This window comes from Nycticebus coucang, chromosome 14, assembly GCF_027406575.1.
Source record: "Nycticebus coucang isolate mNycCou1 chromosome 14, mNycCou1.pri, whole genome shotgun sequence".
Classification (NCBI taxonomy): Eukaryota; Metazoa; Chordata; class Mammalia; order Primates; family Lorisidae; genus Nycticebus; species Nycticebus coucang.
In genome coordinates, this window is record NC_069793.1 from 13,734,557 (window position 1) to 13,754,966 (window position 20,410).

General features: G+C 41.0%; 1 protein-coding gene across 5 annotated transcripts; it reads right to left on the reverse strand.

Moving 5' to 3' along the window:
• Positions 1-7,995: 7,995 nt before the first annotated feature.
• Positions 7,996-17,312, reverse strand: FAM111A (FAM111 trypsin like peptidase A). Of its 5 annotated transcripts, none has more exons than XM_053560089.1 (4): positions 17,069-17,312; positions 15,943-15,972; positions 13,921-14,035; positions 7,996-10,753 (listed from the first exon to the last, which is right to left on the reverse strand). In XM_053560089.1, exons 3-4 carry the CDS (start codon positions 13,996-13,998, stop codon positions 8,996-8,998), a joined length of 1,836 nt encoding a protein of 611 aa, XP_053416064.1. In that variant the 5' UTR covers positions 13,999-14,035; positions 15,943-15,972; positions 17,069-17,312; the 3' UTR covers positions 7,996-8,995. The 5 variants fall into 5 exon arrangements, with proteins under 5 accessions (XP_053416064.1, XP_053416062.1, XP_053416063.1 ...); XM_053560087.1 differs by having other exon boundaries at positions 17,002-17,312; XM_053560088.1 differs by having other exon boundaries at positions 13,921-14,076; positions 17,002-17,312.
• Positions 17,313-20,410: the final 3,098 nt, after the last annotated feature.

Genomic DNA, 20,410 nt, shown 5'->3' on the forward strand with positions numbered 1-20,410 from the left:
TAAGAGGAAAAGCTTTCAGTTTTACTCCATTCAGTAAAATATTGGCTGTGGGTTTGTCATAGATAGCTTTAATCAGTTTTAGAAATGTGCCACCTATGCCTATACTCTTCAGTGTTCTAATTAGAAAAGGATGCTGGATTTTATCAAATGCTTTTTCTGCAAACTCTATGCCCAGAAATTTGACAATGTGAAGGAAATGGATCAATATTTGGAATCACACCCTCTCCCTAGACTTAGCCAGGAAGAAATAGACCTCCTGAACAGACCAATTTCAAGCACTGAGATCAAAGAAACAATAAAAAAGCTTCCAACTAAAAAATGCCCTGGTCCAGATGGCTTCACTCCAGAATTCTATCAAACCTTCAAGGAAGAGCTTATTCCTGTACTGCAGAAATTATTCCAAAAAACTGAGGAAGAAGGAATCTTCCCCAACACATTCTATGAAGCAAACATCACCCTGATACCAAAACCAGGAAAAGACCCAAACAAAAAGGAGAATTTCAGACCAGTCTCACTCATGAATATAGACGGAAAAATTCTCAACAAAATCCTAGCCAATAGATTACAGCTTATCATCAAAAAAGTCATTCATCATGATCAAGTAGGCTTCATCCCAGGGATGCAAGGCTGGTTTAACATACGCAAGTCCATAAACGTTATCCACCATATTAACAGAGGCAAAAATAAAGATCACATGATCCTCTCAATAGATGCAGAAAAGGGAGGCCTCTTGAAGAGTTTAGGGCCCCTTGAAGAGTTTAAGAGCCTGTTAATTGCCAGCTGCCTTTGCTTAGAAGGTATATACTTGGTGTCTATCTCCGGCAGGGGGCAATGTTGTACTATGAAATGGCCTCCCTGAGTACTCTGGCTGCCTTTCTGTCTTTTACCAGGGACAGGTTTTACCACTCTATTTTGTGGATTCTATCTTGTTTTTTCCAGAATATCTAGAGAGTACAGGGAAACAGGGTGGGAGACTCTCTATATGTCTGATGTGAAGCAGTTGCTGAATAGAGTGAGATAGGGAAGTGCAAGCTGACAACACATCGTTTCACAACTGCACCTTGAATCCCCTGCAAAGAGCCCCATTCACAGGGTTACTTTACCTTTCCTGCTCCGCTGCAAAACTTGCCTAAATTCCATCAGTTGAATTCAGTTGCTTTCCCTCTATAGGAGAACAATGAAAATCAGAGGCTACAAGAATCACTCCTGTTTAGGACCCCAGGAAATTTCAGGGTGGAAGGGAAAGAAAAGCTAGGGTCGGGGAAAGGAGGGCGGTGGAGATAGAGGGAAGAATACTTAGTTCTTAGCCTCTTTCCCTCCTTTACCTCTTTGCTCCAGGCTCAGCGTCCAAGCACCAGTGCCAGTTCCTCTCCCACGTACCTCTCAGTGTCTGATGAACACTCAGACCCTAAGACCTGTTCTGCCCCCATGCTCGCTGCTTCAGCTTCTTCCCTCAGTCCTCAGTGCCTCTGGCCCCTCCTGTGTCCATCATCTCATCCTCTTATGGGACAGGGCAGGATGGTGACTTGGGTCTCTGACTCCAACAGAGGCATAAGTTTGAGTTCTTCTCTGCCTGAATTTCCCCACCATATGCTCATGGGTGTGCCTGGCCTTTGTCCTCCTTGAGAGCAGAGAGATCTCAGTCTCATCTCTTATTATCTTTCTCTAAAAGCAGCTGAGCTTGAGGTAGGGGGAAGGAGAAGGATCAAGTGGTACAAATAGAGATGAAAGTAGCTACAAGCATTTATATTCAGTTTCAAATGGTTAGTTATGATTCAACCAAATGAATTTCTAATATTTTAGTTCATCCCAAAATTATGTACTGAGCAGTGTGATCCTTTTTGCTGACCTCATTTATTTCAGCTTCTGGAATTAGTCATTCAGTAGCAATAGCCACATTGTTTTTTGCTGACCCATGGGGTTTGCTGCCTCATTGCCTTAATGACATCCCTTCCTGCCCCGCAGGAAGAGATTGAGTAACAAGAGTAATATCAAGGAATCATTTGAGTGGCTTGTTTCAAATCTACCTCTGACTCTTTAGGCTCCTTAACAGATAGGTCAGTGGGGGCCCTTAATCTCCCCACCTTCACTCCCACTGCACTCATCAGTTGGGTATTTGCTACAAGATCCCAGGGAATCTTCTCCTATCCCTAATCTATCTCATAAGGACCTATATCTCTTCTAAAAAGAATTTTGAAAAATTAGTTGGCTAGCCATGTAAGCATAATATCATGTTTATTTTAGTCTGTTCCACCTGCTGCAAGAAAATACCATAGACTGGGAAGCTTATAAACTACAGAAATTTGTTTCCCACAATTTTGGAGGCTAGAAAGTCCAAGATCAAAGTGTCAACAGTTTCTGTCTGGTGAGTGTTGTTTTCTCATACATGGCACCTTCTAGCTCTATCCTCTCTTGGTGGAATGAGGGCTAAATAGTTGAAGCCTCTTTTATGAGGGCACTAATCCCATTCATGGTGGTCGAGCCCTCATGACTTAGGTCACCTGCAGAAGGCCCTACCTCTTAGTACTATCACATTAGAGATTAGGCTTCAACATATGAATTTTGGGGGAACACAATCAAACCACAGAAATGTTATTGCTAATGATAAACAACTTTAATTTTACTGGCATTTTTCTTTCCAAGAATGGAATAAAAGATGAATGACAAATATGCCACTAAGGGTTGAAGATGGCACAGAAGAAAATTATATCACTTTATCTATTGAGTGAAGTGAGGATCAAAACCCAAATGCTTTATTACTTTTTCCGTTAGGTTATATCCTTTCCTGCATGAATTTTACATAGTAATTCTCATGTGTGAGAGATTGGCATTGGAAATGAATTATAAGATCCATCTTCCACAATAAAAACTAAATGAAAATAGAGAATCTAATCGCTGACCTCTGATTATTCTACTACTTCTTCTTCCTTCCCACCTCCTCCTTCTTCCTCTTATTTCTTCTTCCTTTTCCTCTTCCTCCTCCTCCTCCTCCTCCTCCTCCTCCTTCTTCTCCTTCTCCTTCTTTTCTTCTTCTTCTTCTAAGTCCATAATGGGGATCTGGCCTAGGTCCAATTTCTTGTTGAACAGAAAACCAGTTATTGAGATGAGGATTGCCAAGGAAAAACAGTAATTTATTACAGATGACATCATCTTGGAGATAGAGAGAAATGCCTCAAATCTGTCTCCCTGACCAAATGAGGGTAGGGGTTCAGGAAGATCTGTATGTTGGGATAAGTTGTGTTGAAAGCAAGGTGTATGGGAGGTCTAATTCATAAGTCACAAGTTAGCTATGGATGGTGGCTCTTGGCATTATTATCCTGTGAAGAGACTGCTGTTTCTGGGAGACAATTCAAAAGGGAAAAGTTTAGTTAAACAGAAAGATTATGATTTTCTGGTCCTTGAGTGCTACAGGCCTTGGAATCCAAAGTATAAGAAAGTTACAGGGAAAAGCACATAAAGGCTCATCTTATATTGTGTTTGTTCATGGAGCTTATTGCAACTCTGCCCTTCATTCTTTAATCTTGGGAAATCAGGGTGTCTGTCTCTCTGGCTGCTTCCTGTTGAACAGGGCACCGTTAGAGTATGAGGAATGTAAGTGCTGGGTCTATTGCTGGAAGTGCTCACAAATTTTAAGTTGATGATTAGATGTCTCCAACATCATGACCTGAGTGTTTTTCTCTATTGCTTTAGAACACCATTTTAACCCATAGTTGATTAATATATTCATTGTAAAGTAATTTAGAAAAATAATTGGTAAAAGGGAGAGGTCAAATTTTAGGATCTCAGAAAAACAGAGCAAATTCCCTAAGGAATTCAAGACAAGGGTTCTGAGAACCAATCTCCCAGCCTTGGCCCATCCTCTCCAACATGTTGCAACAAAGAAGCCCGCTGCCTGACTTTATCAATATGTATTTTTACTTTCTCTGAGGTATTTATTTATGGGCAGCATGAGGAATTAGCTATAATGTAAACATCAAAGCAGGTATTGTTGAGCCCTCCCACCTCCGGGTAGTAAGATATACTTAAAGAAATATCTCTCTCCACCTGGGATCCCCTCAGAGAGATACTGTCTTTGTATTTCCCAGATGGAAACTCCATCCAAAATTCTCCTAGTTGTACATGAAAACCATTTTAGGTAACTGGCCCAGTGTTTGGGATATAAGTCATCTTGTGCTGAGAATGGAATAATAACATATTCTAGTAAAAATTGGTTATTGTCTCCCCCTTTAAAAAATGTATAGGCCCAAGGTGAAGAGATTGGGCCTATACAACAAACAAGAAGATTGTTGACATATGAAAACATATCCCTCTGGGACATAAGTTACAAAGTCATATGGCTGATAAGTGTGCAAAGCGATTTCTTCTGACCAAGGGTCTGTGATATCCAAGTCATAGCTGGTGGCGATCTGTCCCAGAAGTCTAGGTAGAGTCTAACATTCTCGTTATGAGGGTTTCCTCTAGATCCCCATTAGGGGAATATACTCTGTTTACCATATTTCCAATTCTGAGGATTTACACCAACTGGTGTAAATGGATGCCCATTGGGAATCCAAAAAGAAACAAGGAGGTTTTTGAGTCTCCAGCCATTAACCAAGGGTAACACTTTGTTCTAAGTTAAGTTAGTCTCTTGACAAATTTTGGAAAGAGTCTTCTTTGAAGTTTTATTCGTTTAGTTTTTCTCCAAAGACTGGGTCTCTTTGATAAATGAGGCTTCCAGTCAATACCAAGAATTATCACAGATACTTCTTGAGTAACTGTGGCAACAAAAGCTGCTCTGTTGTCACTTTGGAGAGTTAAAGAAAGCCCAAATTTAGGAATAATTTTCTTTAAAAGGGCTTTAGTGACCTCTGAAAATTTCTCAGTCTTGGTTGGATAAGCGTCAACCCATCTTGAAAAAGAGTCAACAAAGTTCAGCAGATATTGAAAATTTCCAGGAACTCACAGCATCCCAGTAAAGTCTACCTACCAGTCTTTTCCCTGGGAAAGTCCCTCTCCATTGATTATCTTCTTTTAGGGGTGACTGCAAGTACCCTGAAGTCTTTGAGTCATTTTTCAAGCATTTGCAGCAGCTTTGGACTACCATCTAAAGGGCTCTCTGTAAGTTAGACCCAGCCACTCTGAGACTGTGTTTATTGCAAGGTGGCCTCTCATCCAAAATGAATACTTTGGTGAATCTGCTTAAGCAATGGTCTGATGAGAGCGTCAGGAAGGAGGGCTTCTCCTTCTGTGTTTGTAAGCCATTTTTTATCGATATACTTTGAAAACCTCCATTTTTTAGTTACTTTTAAATCCTTTCAGACTATCAGGGATCATATTTATCTAAATGAAGAGATGGAATCAAAGTCAAATGGAAATTCATTTACTAGGCTACTTTCTTGGCCGTCAAGTCTGCCATAGCATTTTTCTCTAGTTGTATCAGTGTCTATCTTTTGATGTCCCCAGCAGGGCAGGATGGCTACTTCCCTAGGAACCAAAACTGCTTTTAATAATTCAAAAATATGAGGCCAACATTTGACTTCCTTATTTCCAGAGGTAGGTTCCCTTGCTCTTTCCAAATAGCTCCATAAGTATGTACTACCATGAAAACATACTTGGAATCAGTATAAATACTGATATGCTTATTTTTCACATGATATAAGGCTCCACTCAGTTCAATCAATTCAACCTTCTCAAGAGACATTCTGGGGGTTAAGGCTTGTGCTTCAAGTACCTGTGGGCTGGTAACCACAACATGCTCAGCTTTGAACTGTTCTTTTTATATAAAACTCCAAAGAGTTCCTATCTGGGACCAGCAAGTGTTGATCAGTCTAATTCAGGCAACTATAATATACTTGGTCAATAATTTAAATACAATTACAGGCTGGGGAATGAGAGTCTGTAGGAAACCAGGTGATGGGATTCAAAGTGGATACTATTATCTAAGTCATAATGGGATGATATAACAGATAGGAAGGTGGCCACATGTATTGGGGCAGATTGTGTTGAAAGCAATGTGTGCAGGAGGTCTTATTCAGAAGTCACAAGTTGGTGATGGATGCTGAGTTTAGCATTTTTTTTTTTTTTTTTTTTTGAGGCAGAGTCTCAGTATGTCACCCTTAGTAGAGTGCTATGGCGTCACAGTTCACAGTAACCTCAAACTCTTGGGCTTAACCAATTCTCTTGCCTCAGCCTCCCAAGTAGCTGGGAACATAGGTACCCACCCACGCTTTGCTATTTTTTTGTTGCAGTTGTCATTGTTGTTTAGCAGGCCTGGGCCAGGTTTGAACCTGCCAGCCATGGTGTATGTGTCTGGTGCCCTAACCACTGAGCTACGGGTGCTGAGCCTGAGTTTAGCATTATTATCTTGCAAAGAGTCTGCTGTTTCTGGGAGACAACTCAAAAGATAAGAGCTCAGTTAAACAGAAAAATAATAATGTTGTGGTTATTGAGTGCTAGAAGCTTGGAAATCCAAAGTATGCAAAAGATACAGGGAAAGTGTATATGGGGAGGGGGTGTTATTTTCTGTTTGTCCATGGAACTGATTACAACAGGATCTCACTCTGTTGCCCAGGCTAGAGTGCAGTGGTACTATCATTGAGTGCAGCTTTGAACTCTTGGGCTCAAGCAATCCTCCTGCCTCAGTCTCCTACTTGGGAATACAGGTGTGTGCTACCATGCATGGCTAATTTTTAAAAAATGATTTTTAGACGCAGGATTTTACTGGTGGCTGGGGAGCGAGGCTCCATAGAAAGTCTACAATTCACAATCCATAATCTGCCATCCACCATCCATAGTCCACACAAGGGGAAGGTCCTGTCCACCTTTATACCCTGGTGAACAAAAGTGGCAACATACCAAGCAGCTACAACAGAAGCATCACTGTACAATTATGGTTCTTTAAAAGCATAGTTTTAAAGAAGAGTTTCCTTAGGGCGGCACCTGTGGCTCAAGCAGTAGGGCGCCAGCTCCATATACTGGAGGTGGTGGGTTCAAACCCGGCCCCAGCCAAAAAACTGCAATAAAAGTACAAGGAGCCTTCTATTCCATCCCACACCTCTCTGGGGGTATGGACAAGAGAGCCCAGACAGTTTCATCTTGTCTCATACCCAAGGTCTTGAGCAAAGAAACCCAAATACTTTTATCTGTCCCTACATTCCCCTCTTTGGTTGGTTTCTCACCTCACAATCTATGTGTTTGATTCTGAAAATATTCCTGTGGGAAGAGTGTGGAGCTCTGCATCCAGATATCACTACATTAACACAAGTTACAAGAACACACAATGCTGAAACCAGCAATGGCCCATACAGTGACCAGTGATTGTCACCAACGACAGGCACATACACATCCCAGCTTCCAGGGCACTGTTCAAAGCAAGGATCTGTCCCAGGGATTTTGTCATGGTCACTCCCTGGTGGTAGTAGCATCACCAAGGTAGTCATTGCATCTAATGTAGGAACTTCACAACCTCTTGAAAATTATAACTCTAGTACCATTGTGGTGACAAGATATGATATCTTCTCAGACTGTTGCACATCATTTATCAACTTCTCTTCTCTTTTCAATGTTATGCACTGACATATCCACTGCAAGTCTTTCTGCTCCTCTCATATTTATTTAACCTCCGATTCTTAATTAAATACCTTATTCCAGTAATATTTATAGTGGCTCTATTTTTGTGACTGAAAGGGGTTGATACCATAATTATGTGTACATATGCTAGATCATCCAACTCTTATTTCATTAATAAATCTCAGAATCGGCTGAAGAATCCCAAGCATTCCAACACTACCAGTATGCCTGAGACCCACGAAAACTAAGGAGCCAAATGCTGTTGAGGATGTGGAAATGGGGACAGTCATTCATTGCTTGTGAGAATGCAAAATGGTAGGGTCACTTTGGAAGGCAGTATGGCAGATTCTTACAAAGCTAAACACGATTTTACTATAAATCCATCACTTATGCTCTTTACCCAATTGAATTGAAAATTCATGTTCGTACAAAAACTCATACATACTAAATGTTTATAGCAACTTTATTCATAATCATCAAATACTGGAAGCAAGTAGTTATAATTCACAAGATGAATGAATAAACACATTGTGTTACATTTATACAATGGAATATTATATAAAAAAGATATGAGCTATCAAGCCACAAAAAGGCACAGAGGCACTCTAACTGCATATTTCTAAGTGAAAGAAGCCAGTCTGAAAACGCTAGATACCATATGACTCCAAATATATAATGTTTCTGAAAGAGGCAAAGCTATAAGGAGCAGTGATTCTCAGGGGGTTAGAAATTCAGGGAGGGATTTAAGTAGGTGAAGCACAGATATTTTAGGGTGATGAAACTATTATGTATGATAGAACTCATAGAATTTTACAGCACAAAGAATAAATCCTAATATATACAAATAAAAAATCATTTAGGAGGTTGAGGAGTCAAGTACAATCTTTAAGATATTCCCCTGGCCCTACTATAAAGAGAATGAATATGACTCCATGAATTTCAGGACAGATAATTCTGACAGGTTTAGTAATATGAAGATTTTGAGAATTCTAAAATATTTTGAGATAATTTCTAATCAAGCATTTAGCTCCTACGGTAGCTCCAAATTTGATTGTCCCACAAAGTTTTTCAGGCACTTCTTTCCCTATGTCAGATATTGGGGATAATAAAATGAACAAGTTTTGGCTCCTGCCCCATAGCAAATGAATTTAGGGAATGATACAGAAGAAAAAATATCAGTGGTTTCATGACTTTTAGTGTCATAAAACTATTATTTAACCTTATCCTTATTCACATTGACTGACTTTAGGTGTTATAGTGACCTCATTATATTAGGACAATTTCTAAACGTGTTTAGGAAAATGCCTGCAACATAAGAAAGGGTCAGTAATATTCATTATTATTACTCTTTATTTGAAACTGACCATTTTTGAATTTAGAAAACTATCATCAATGCTTGTGGAATAACAATTCCCTTAAACCTAATAAAAACACATAGACCAAATTCTCACAAGTCCTCATCACTCATCATTTCCACATCCTGCTGATTTATAAAGACGTCTTCATACCATGTTTTATGTCTTTGCTTAATATCAAGGATGATGGATTCCATACTAGAGCCAAACTCAATGATATTACGAGTATCATTTTGGTAGGTATAATAGAAGCCAGCAGTATGCATGGCCACCAATGACCCCTTCGAATCAAACACTGGGGATCCAGAGGCCCCAAAGAAAAAACTGGTGTCATAGGTAATCACATCAGGGTTGTAAACTATTTCCTGGAAACTTCTCTGAGTAAACATATGGACATACTGACCATTCTCTGTTTCTCTAGCCTCAGCTCGTTCCCGACATTTATCTTCTCGCTCACCCTGAGGGATCACAGCACAAGCATCAGTAGACTTTTTTTCTCCCTGTGGATGGCCAATTATATATACCAACCCATTAAGGGGTAGACGAGCAATTCCATTATATAGTTCCACAGGTACTTTTCGTCCATTTTCCTTCAGCTTCAAGACAGCATAGTCAAGAGTTGCATCATTTATCTCAAACCAGGGTTCAATGAAAAAGCAGTTCTCTTCTTTCTCTGAGTCCTCTTCATAAACGAATGTCACCCTTACACATTGGCCAATTATGGCTGCCCAGCTACTTAGCTCTATTCCTTCTCCCACAATGTAACTTACCACGTGCCGACAAGTTAAAATGAACAACCCTTTCAAAACAAAGCAGGTGGCAGAACCCCTATTTCCATTGTTATCCCAGGATATATACCCAACTGAATCACTGAGACATGAAAGAAGTTTCATTACTTTAACCAGAATAGAGTTTTTTGTTACTTTCCCAAAAGATGTTTTATGCAATTCAAATAATGCTTTCCCCTTCTCTTTTTTCATTTTTTTCTTGAAATGTTCTCTGATTTTTTCACTTTCTTTTTTCAAACTGGGACACTGATCCACAATGTATTCTCTCAACACACAGGTGCTTCTTTCTTTTGACTCAGAATTCTCAGCAGCTGCTTTCTTGGGGCCCATTCTTTTAATAACCTCAACCTGAAAGAGCTTGCCCTCTAATTCATCAACTGGCTGATGGCTTTCTACAACAGTGTCCAGTTTTTCAATGAGTTTCCAGTCATCATTCCCCAGAAAGGAAAGAAATCTGCCGTCCTTACACAGAGCATCCTTGATGGTTTCTCCTTTGAAAGCATACACACAGAGCTTGTACCCATCTTTGTGAAGTTGCCCGCATTTAACGATCCTTTTTTTCCACTTTCCAGTTCCAATTGCATGAATATAAAATTTGACACAGTCAGTAGATACCTTGTCATGCCGGCCAGATAACTGATTACTTTCTTCCTGTTTACTTTTACTTTGTGCAAATGTAATTACCACGTGGCAGCTTTCGGGAAAACAACTGAGGGGCATTCCAAGGTTTATGAACCCTTCAATTCCTTCTTTGCCACATACTAACATTTCTTGGCCTTGATGAGTTTCTATCGCTTCTTCAATAGCCTTACGCGTATGGAGAGCCATATATAAACTATCCTTCTCACTACCTGTAACCAAATATTTCATTTTTTTGTTTTTCCTATGGTTTACATCCAAGGTAACATTAATTATCTTATTTGGGGCCGTGGTCTGGTCTTCTGGATCTTTTTTAGGTGTATGGAATCTTTGAGGTTGGGTGTTAGTTATAGCTCTTGGACTTCTTGTAGATTTCATCTTCATTTGAGAAGTAGTGGAATTATTCTGCTGTTCTTTAGGTACCTAAAAGCAATGTTAGATATTTTAAAGCTCTAAATGAAACTCTAGTCTTTTGTTTCTTTTTTCAGTATGCAATTCATAAAGTTTCTGAGGGAAACTCAGAACCAATCAAAGTGAGTACAATTAATCAGTGTTTGACTTGGGATCCAAAATAAAAGCTGAGCTTTCTTTCACATCAGTCAGATAAGCTCTTGATACTTTATCTGGTGCATTTTTTTCTGAGAAATATGAGAACAGAGGCACAACTTTTCCCCCAAAGGTATCAAAAACAGAGATCTCTACTATCGCTGTCTAACTGCAGTAGTGTCATTTCAGGTCTTTTTTACTATTTTCAGCTATATAATTTTGACTTTTTCTGAGCATAAGGATGAATCATACCAAAGTATTTGTTCTTGAAACAGTGAAGTCAGCAAGAATGAATTACCATGATTTATCAGGCATTAAATGCTTTTCATTCTTTTTTTGAATTAAAACATTGCCAAAATCTCATTTCCTTAGAGGTCTCATAAAAGAATTTTTTGAAAGGCAATTAGAAAGACAAAGAAGAATTGGTTCAAACCAACTTTGGAATTAAGAATAAAATATTTCCTGAGATTTCCAAAAATCTTATTTCAGACATAAACTAATAAAATGTATGTGAAAATTGTAAAAGCTTGGACATAATAAAAATATTGGAGGAAAAAAATATTGGAGGCTTTTTTCAAAAGCCATCATTATTTAACTACTCATTTGGTTATAATAGTATACTTATTTCTAATAATAAGTACTTTGATTCACCCAGCATAAATTATGCAAAGAACTCAAATTATTTCTTCTGTGACATGAATTAATACTGAAATTCTATGAAATGGGGGGAGGGGGATATGGGTTATTGTTTTTTTTAATGGAGAAACTGAGTCACAGAAACTTTTCCTTGTAGGTGCCTTTTTAGGGCCACATAATAACCAGAAAATGAAGTATTAGAATTCCAAATCCTAGACTAATGTTTTTTCCTTTAGACTGGTGTGTATATTGTTGTTTTTTTTTTTTAGAGACAGAGTTTCACTTTATTGCCCTCTGTAGAGTGCCATGGGGTCAGGCAGCTCACAGCAATCTCCAACTCCTGGGCTTAGGCGATTCTCTTGCCTCAGCCTTCCAAGTATCTGGGACTACAGGTGCCCACCACAATGCCCAGCTATTTTTTTGTTGCAATTTGGCCAGGGCCAGGCTCGAACAGGGCATTATATTAAGAACTACCAGTGGGGGGAATAATTAAATAGGAACGATTAATCAAATAGAAACTCAATGAAAAATTAGGGCATATGATTCCTATGTCTAAAAGATACATTTTTCTCAAGTCATATTCATCATAGCATGGGTATCAATAGCTACAGGTTTCATATGTCAGCAATGGTAATGGGGATATGCCCTTTATGGTAATGGGGATAACAATGCCAGGATGTCATAAAGATTAAGTGGAACATCATTGTGTGACAATATGTGACAAGTGTAGCACAATGATAGGCTAATTTTGTTTTCCTTCTTTGTATCAATACTAATATTCAGATAAAAAAGTAAATAAACAAAAAGACCTAAGGTAATATAAATTTACTCTGGGCATACATACAAGCTTTCAAAGAACATCCTTTCAGTCTAATGCTATCATCCTTGTCCTGCACCCTATGAGAGCACTACAATAGACTTCCAGTATATTAAAATGATTCCTGGGCAGATAGAGACACTTTTGAAAAGGGGGAGGGATAGTATCAGTATATAGTTATTTATTCACTCTGTCATTGAGTGGGACAAAGAAAATCTAGAGAGCTACACTAAATACTTGGATGTTCTAGTTTTCTAGAACCAGGACAAAAGAAAACAAGGTGAAGGGCCAGGTGCAGTGCCTCAAGTCTGTAATCCTAGTATTTTGAGAGGCCAGGAGTTTGAGACCAGCCTGAGCAAGAAGAGCAAGACCTTGTTTCTATAAACAATAGAAAAATAAAAAATAGCCAGCAATGGTGGTGCATGCCTTTAGTCTCAGGTATTCAGAAGGCTGAGGCAGGAGGTTTGCTTGAGCCCAGTTGTTTGATGTTGCAGTAAGCTATGTTGCACTCTAGCTTGGGCAACAGAGAGAGACCACATCTCAAAAAAAAAGAAAAGTTGAAGAATTTTAAGTCACATGCTCAAATGCTTACCATTCTACTTGATAAATTCAAGGAGCATTGTAGACTCAGAAAAAAAACACTATGATTTGATATGATACAGAGCCCAATTAGTAGAAAAAGGCCCAACAACTTGTCAATAAACTTACATCTAAGTTTTCACTTTACTCCTTCTTTAAGCATCAATTCATTCTTCTTTCCTTCTCATAAATAAATTGAGGATAATTAAATCTTCCCTGCCTTCCTAACTAGGTTATGGTATGAATAAATATATAGAATGCATTTTATATAGGGTAAAGCATTATTCAAATGTGCGTTATTATTATGATTGAATATATTAGCTACATTGGAATGGTATATTTTTCATGCTACAAAATAGTTTTAATTTTGCTTTTATTTCATCATTTTGTGTAATATATTTGATTTTTTATTGTTATTTAAGAAATATTACAATAGCTTTTTATTAATGTCTACCTTGATATGACTGAAATTTGTATTACAATTCTCTTCCCACACAGCCATCCTCAAGAATAGAAAGGATAAAATAGATGAGAAAGATTTTAACTTATTCAAGACTCCCAACACAATGAAGTAATTTGTTGGCAGGAAGAACTATACAACCTAATGCCAAAGATGGCTAAGGCTAATATCAGTATAAAATCAGTACTCTGTATCTGCAAGTTTCCCATCTGTAGATTCAACCAACAGCTGATCAAAAATATTTGGGAGAAAATGTCAGATTGCATCTGTACTACACATGTACAGGCTTCTGGTTTTGGTCTTTATTCCTTAACATTATACCAGTATAACTATTCACACAACAGTTTACCTCGTGTCTTAGGTGCCTTAGGAAATCCAGAGATGATTCAAAGTATACAGTAGGAGGTGCGCAGGTTATACACAAATACAAAGCCGTTTTATATAAAGGACTTAAACATTCAAGGATTTTTGTATCTGAGGGAGGTCCTGGGACTAATCCCCCATGAACACTGAAGAACAACTGTAGTCCATAAATAGAATGTACAGACATACCTGAGAAAAATAGTCCTGGATTTTCTTGTTCTTCTTTGCATCAACCAAGATCTTTGATCTGCGCTTCTTGCTACTCATGATGGCTTGAAGAGGAAGCGATGGCTCGGCCGAGACTCTAATTGCAAAAAATTTCAAGTTATAGCAGTTTCTTCATGGCTATCATTAATTGTAGAGAGGAAAAAGATCAACAGGAGTCTCATGTCCCACCTTTTCCCTTGAGCTCCAGCCTCACTCTCTCTGCAGATGTTAAGTTAGCAAGGGGATTATGCATCAACTCTAATCACCCCAATGATAAAAACTCTCTTGTACACAAAACTACTTGTCAGGCAATCCCCGATGAACACTTAACAAAAATTACCTTTAATCGCCAATCCCACAGATTCCAAGGAATGTAGGTATGTGTGCATTTTGCAGCTGGGAAAAGTGTAGGTTAGAGAAGGCAGGTGGTCTGCCCCAGGCCAGAGCTACATGGCACAGCTAGAATCCAAATGTGAGTACAGTACCCCAGAGAAGAGTCCGCAGTTGGGAGGTGTTCTACTACCGTCGCCGCTGAAGAGGGAAATGGCAAGGGATGGGAAAATGACAGGAAATTGGGAGAGGGAAGAACTGCATAGGAAGAGATGACACAACAAATTTGGAATGAGATTTCAAAAAGAAATGTGAAATGTTTGCCCAAGGTTGATAGCAAGAAAACTTAGTTTCACTTTTTTCATTTAGAGAGATATTTTTTCCTCTCTTTCCTCTGATGTCTCCTTAGAAGACAGCAAACAATTTAAATAAAATGGTGACATCCCCGATAGTGATAAAGACCACCAGAAAGAGCCATACTGGTGGGGGCAGCAGCCTGTGGCTTTAGGTCAGTGGTTCTCAACCTTCCTAATGCTGTGACCCATAATACAGTTCCTCATGTTGTGGTCAACCCCAACCATAAAATTATTCTCATTGCTACTTCATAACTATAATTTTGCTACTGTTAGGAATCATAATGTAAATATCTGATATGCAGGATGGTCTTAGGTGAGCCCCGTGAAAGGGTCATTTGACTCCCAAAGGGTTCAGGACCCACAGGTTGAGAACGGCTGCTTTAGGTACTTTAGTGCCTCAGTACCTAAAACATCTGGCGTGTGGCAGGCCCTCAGTACAGATGCATTTATGGAGAAACATTCACTGAGTGAATGCAGGAGGTGTATGATGAACTCTGCCCTGTTCCACTTTTCATAAACTACCTGATGTAATCTGTACAACCCTATAAGGTAGGTATTATTGTCACATTTAAATGTGAGATTATTGTCCCACAAGATAAAGAACTTGAACAGACAGCTTAAACTTTTCCTTAAGGTCACTTTCCATCTGTACAAATTAAGTACTTTTTGTTATAGAATCACAATACTAATTTATTCACACACCAAGGTCCAGTTGAGGTACACAAGGTGCCTCTACTGATGTCTCTTAAGGCTCTTTTATTCTAGAAGAATTGGCTGGTTGAGGAGCACTGAGAAGCTGTTTCTCTAGGATACTCACCTCCTGGGTCGCTTCCTCACATGCTGTTTAACTTATGATCTATCCCCTGAATCTCTTGCAAGTGGAAGTTATCTAAAGACTATATTTATTCTCTTAACAATTCCACTCTGGAACCTGTGGACCTGGCTTTCTCACATGCTGGTAATGAGCTACTGACGAAATCTGTGACCCTCTGAGCCTTAATTTCTTGTTTGTAAAACGAGGCAATGCTTCTAAATAAGATAATGAATATCAAAGTGCTATATCAGTGTTAGTATTTACAGACCATCTGAGTGTAAAATGAACTCATAACTTACTGGCTACATAACCTTGGGCTTATTAATTAATTACCTTTTGCCTCATTTTTCTCACAACAAAAGGAGGCAGTATTAGAATCAACCTCCGTTACTGTGAAGATTAAAAAGTACAATGCATGCAGAGCCTTTGAGGCAGTGCTTGGCAAGTAATAGGTCGCCCAATAAATTTCAAGCTGGAGATATTTATCAATATCAGTACACTTACCACAGGGACACCTTTTAAACAGCTGAGAACCTGGGGAAACAAAAATAGATACATCACTGAGGAACTGAGCTATGCTGTAAGATCCTTGAAGGCAACAACTGCCCAACAACTAAGAAAATTAGGGGTTTCCCTGTGTTTGTTTATGATGACTCATCTAGTGGAGTTTCAGAGAGGATACAGATGCTTTAGCAGTGACCAACAAACACAAGATAAAAAGGGAAATAATGTGGCAGAAAGAAACATGTATTTTGTAGTCTACTGGCAGGTGCTGAGCAATCACAGTGGAAAGGAGCAAGAGGTTAAGAAAATACCCCTGATTTTTCCCCTTCACAAATGGTTTCAGGTATCCAGACAGAACCTTGTTGTGATAAGATATAAAGTGCCCTTAGCTATCCTAATCCCACCTTTGTTTTATAGGTGAAAGTCACGTTCTTCTTACCCCGACTTTCTACAGTAAAGGGATAAAGCAATGCAGCCTGTGCAGGATCCCAACTCCCGCCAGCGACAGCTCCCCTTTGGAATTTCTGTCTTTTCCAACCTTTCTCTTCTTCCTCCTCTCTGCCTCTCTCCCTCTGCCCCTCCCTCTATTCCCTCTGCCTTCTTCTCTGCTTTCTAGAGCCCCGGATCAAGGCTGACCTTTAACCTCGGGTAAGCCCACCGTCCAGATGCCTGGAGCACACAGTAGGACGTGAAGCAGACACTGAAGTAAAACCTGTGTCCTCCTGGCCCCGAGATGGAGGCCCGGCCCTTCCCTTCAGGGTTAGGGTCCGCACCAGCGTCCGCACCTGGCCCCGCCCCATCCCCCGGGGTACTCACCTCCCCGGGGTCCCCCGCCTGGCTCACCTCCCCGGGGTCCCCAGCCTGGCTCACCTCCCCGGGGTCCCCAGCCTGGCTCACCTCCCCGGGGTCCCCCGCCTGGCTCACCTCCCCGGGGTCCCCAGCCTGGCTCACCTCCCCGGGGTCCCCCGCCTGGCTCACCTCCCCGGGGTCCCCAGCCTGGCTCACCTCCCCGGGGTCCCCCGCCTGGCTCACCTCCCCGGGGTCCCCCGCCTCACTCACCGCCAGCACGGGGGCACGAACTGAGAGCCCCAATCAGATCCGGTTCGTATTAGAGGAAGCAAAGTACCCAGAGCCCAGCAGAGACACAGCTGGTGTGGCCGCGGAGAGAGCCCCGAGTGAGCGCGCACGGCGGGAAAGCAGCGGCGGGGCCGAGGCTTTGGATCTCCCGCTTCCGGGACGGCCAATCCGGAGCGCTCTTCCCGCCCGAGAGCTCTTCCCGCCCAAACCTTCCCTCCTCCGCCACCTCCCAGTTGTGGGTGCGCGGTGAGGGTGAGAGGGGGCTGGCTGCTTGGGGTCTCGCGTAGTTCCCAGAGAGGACGTTTTTGTGACACTGTTTATTCAGAACCCCCCTCACTATTCTTGAAACAAAAGCTTGGGAACTTCTTAGTCCCCAGGGCCAGCCTAAGAAATAGGACTCAGAGGTCCCTGTTCTCTTTCTTGAGAACCAAGGAAGAGAACGCAAGGAAAGAGACAAATTGTAGTGTCACCAGTAATTGGGAAGATTTCCACCAAGCACAAAAACTCTTAAACATCTGATCAGATAATCAAAGGGATTTCTAGAAAAGGTTTCTTCACTTTCTTCACTCGTAGGCACAAAATATACGCAGGGCTTGAGAGGCTGAAAGAAAAAAAAGAAAGAAAGAAAGAAAGATATGCCTGAGGTGGTGGGTTCAAACCCAGCCCCTACCCGCCCAAAACTGCAAAAAAAAAAAAAAAAAATCCAAGATCTACTTTCTCCACCTCTGAGGTCAGAGAGGCCCTGCAGAGAAGGGTGGGGGGACCTCTGGAGGACACCCATTTCAGAGTTGAGTATGTTCTTCCCAGTGAGGCCTCCAGAAATGCCAAATGTTGGCACCCCAAATGCCTTTAAAACCACCTGTTACTAAGGCAAAATCACATTTGTTGCTCAATGAGATAATGGAAAACAACTTGACATAATTGTGTTAGTGTCTCAGAGAGGGAACAGCCAGGTTGCACTGTGGGTTGAGATTTTGAAGTCCAGTTTAAGTCCGGTCTTTAAAGCAGGGCATTGGTTAGGATTGGGTAAACAATGGGTTACAGTTTAGGACTGGTGGATATAACAAAGTTAGGGTTTTGTGGGCAGGGTTCAAGAAGTCTTGGGATTAAATGGTTCTTTAGTGCTTAGATCTTTGAGGAATTTGCAAGAATAAATAAGAAAGATATTTACAACTTTCTAGTACCCAGAAAAGTTTCCTGGAATAGCAAATTTATGATGAAAACAGGAGAATAATAAATGATGTTAGTGTGGTGAGCACACTTAGTGAGTGTAGATGGCTTCAGTTCGCACAGTAATGAAAGGGCCCGAGAAAGTCATCATCGTTTGTCATTTAGAAACTTGCTCAGGAAAACATAGTCGAGAGGACTAGCTCACGACCTACAGCATTCAGAATGAGAAAGGTTCATCTTTTTAGGACACATTTTCATATTTTTAATGTTGGGTCTTAACAGACATCAGTTTTTAAAAATTAGAATATACTACCCATTAGACACTGCAAAAGAAACACTTCCGCATCCTTTTTGTTTGGCTCTTTTTTTTTTTTTTTTTAATCATTTTCAGACCTGACACTCAGTCCCCTTTTCAAGAGCAGCAGCATCCAGGTGCACAGCTTTTTCCACCCTCTCCCCACCAGTCTGAGGTTTCCCTGCATCACGCTGCTGCCAATGCATCTTGCCCAAATTCTGGATCAGCCCCCAAACTGGAGGGTCACTCACCCAAAAGGCAGGTCCCTCCCAAAACAAGCTGTCACTTGCTGCACTTGAGCTTAGGGAACCTGTCCCTTCAGTTCAAGTGCAAGTGGAATCTTGCACTTCAGAGAACTGAGCCCTCCTGGATTCTGGCCAAGGGAGGGAGGGATAATGAACTCTGTCTTGTCTCTTGATAGCAACTCGCCTACCAGCAATGCTCTGGCCACCAAGTGACACAGCAAGAAGGATTGAATGGACAGGCAGAACCCAGGGAGGACGTCACCTCCCTCCCTGCCTAAGAGCTCCTCCTTTTTGCTGCAGGCCAGGACCTCACTTCACTACTTCCTGCCTGCTGATTTTAAAGCCAGCTTCTGTTATCTGTGTTCTAATCCTGAGTATTGTAAACGGTCCAGGTCATGGGTGCCCTGAAAGGGCATGGAGAGAGCATGAGTATTTCAGGAGCCATAGTGAGACCAGCAGGGATGCTGCAGCAGCTTGTGATCCACTCCGCAGGATCCAGTAGGGAAAGTCGGGTGGAACATGTCTGTTCTGCCTGGAGATCATGGCTGGGGAGGAGCTGCAGGGATGCCAGGCTGGGCCCTGCAGCAGCACAGCATCCGCCACAGCGCACAGAAGGCACTGAGGCTCGGGATGAGGGGTCAACATGCACAGAAGGTGGGATAGGCCCCATGCTACTATGACAATTGGGTAGAAAGCAGATGCAGGCAGAGTGTATGCCCTTATCATAAATTGAGTCTCCAAGTGTGCATCAACATATGCAGACGTGTCCAGTCCTGACGAAGGAGCTATGGACTCCTGTAACACACATCACAAAGCTCACATTCAAGGCAGATGGGAGAAGGCTTGCAAGATGGCTGTTCTTTAAGATCTGCATTCTGAGCCCATGTATAGGTATTCAGTACTGTGTTGGAGGAGGAGATCATGGTCACAGAGGTGACAGCTTTGGTGCAATTTATAGGATGTATATAAAGAGATAGGGCTGAAAAATATGTTGGTAACTACAGCACCTGTGGGAATTTTGAGGAACTGTCCTTGATGTATGTATGTACAATACACCCAGAGTAGCTAAAATTCCTCCTTCATCCTCTGTGGATTCTCTGTGGTTTGGACAGTGTAACCTGTAACCAAGGCTATGATTGCTGAGTCACTTTGGAATCTGCCCTCTTGTATGTTCAGGAAGGATAATCTCAGCTAGTATCAATTCCAAGCAATAGGAGATATAGTTTTCTTACTCTGGAGGCAATTATAGATCGTTTAAACTTTATAATGTGAAGTCATAGCTTTTTCTGGCACTTGTCTGCAAGTGCCCCTGCAAAACAGGATGTGGTGGTCAAAATTCAAAATTCAAAGATTCAAAACAGGATGTGGTGGTCAAATAGATTTGGGTAGCCCTGTGGGGCAAGATGAAAGTGTGTAGAATCTTCACCACAAATATGCTAGTTTACTGACAAGGCTGGAACCTTTGGTTTAAGTCAACATATATTTACTTAATGTTAATCCTGTCCAAGATCTTGCGCTTGATGCTATGGAGATAAAAATCTATCAAGACACAGTCCCTGCAGTGAATGGAGGTGTCATGTGTAACAGACTCAGACTGAAATCAACTTTGTTTAAGTCGGAAACAAAAAGGGCAACAACAACACCCCCACTCCCCGCTGCCCCCAAACTGCAACTATATAAA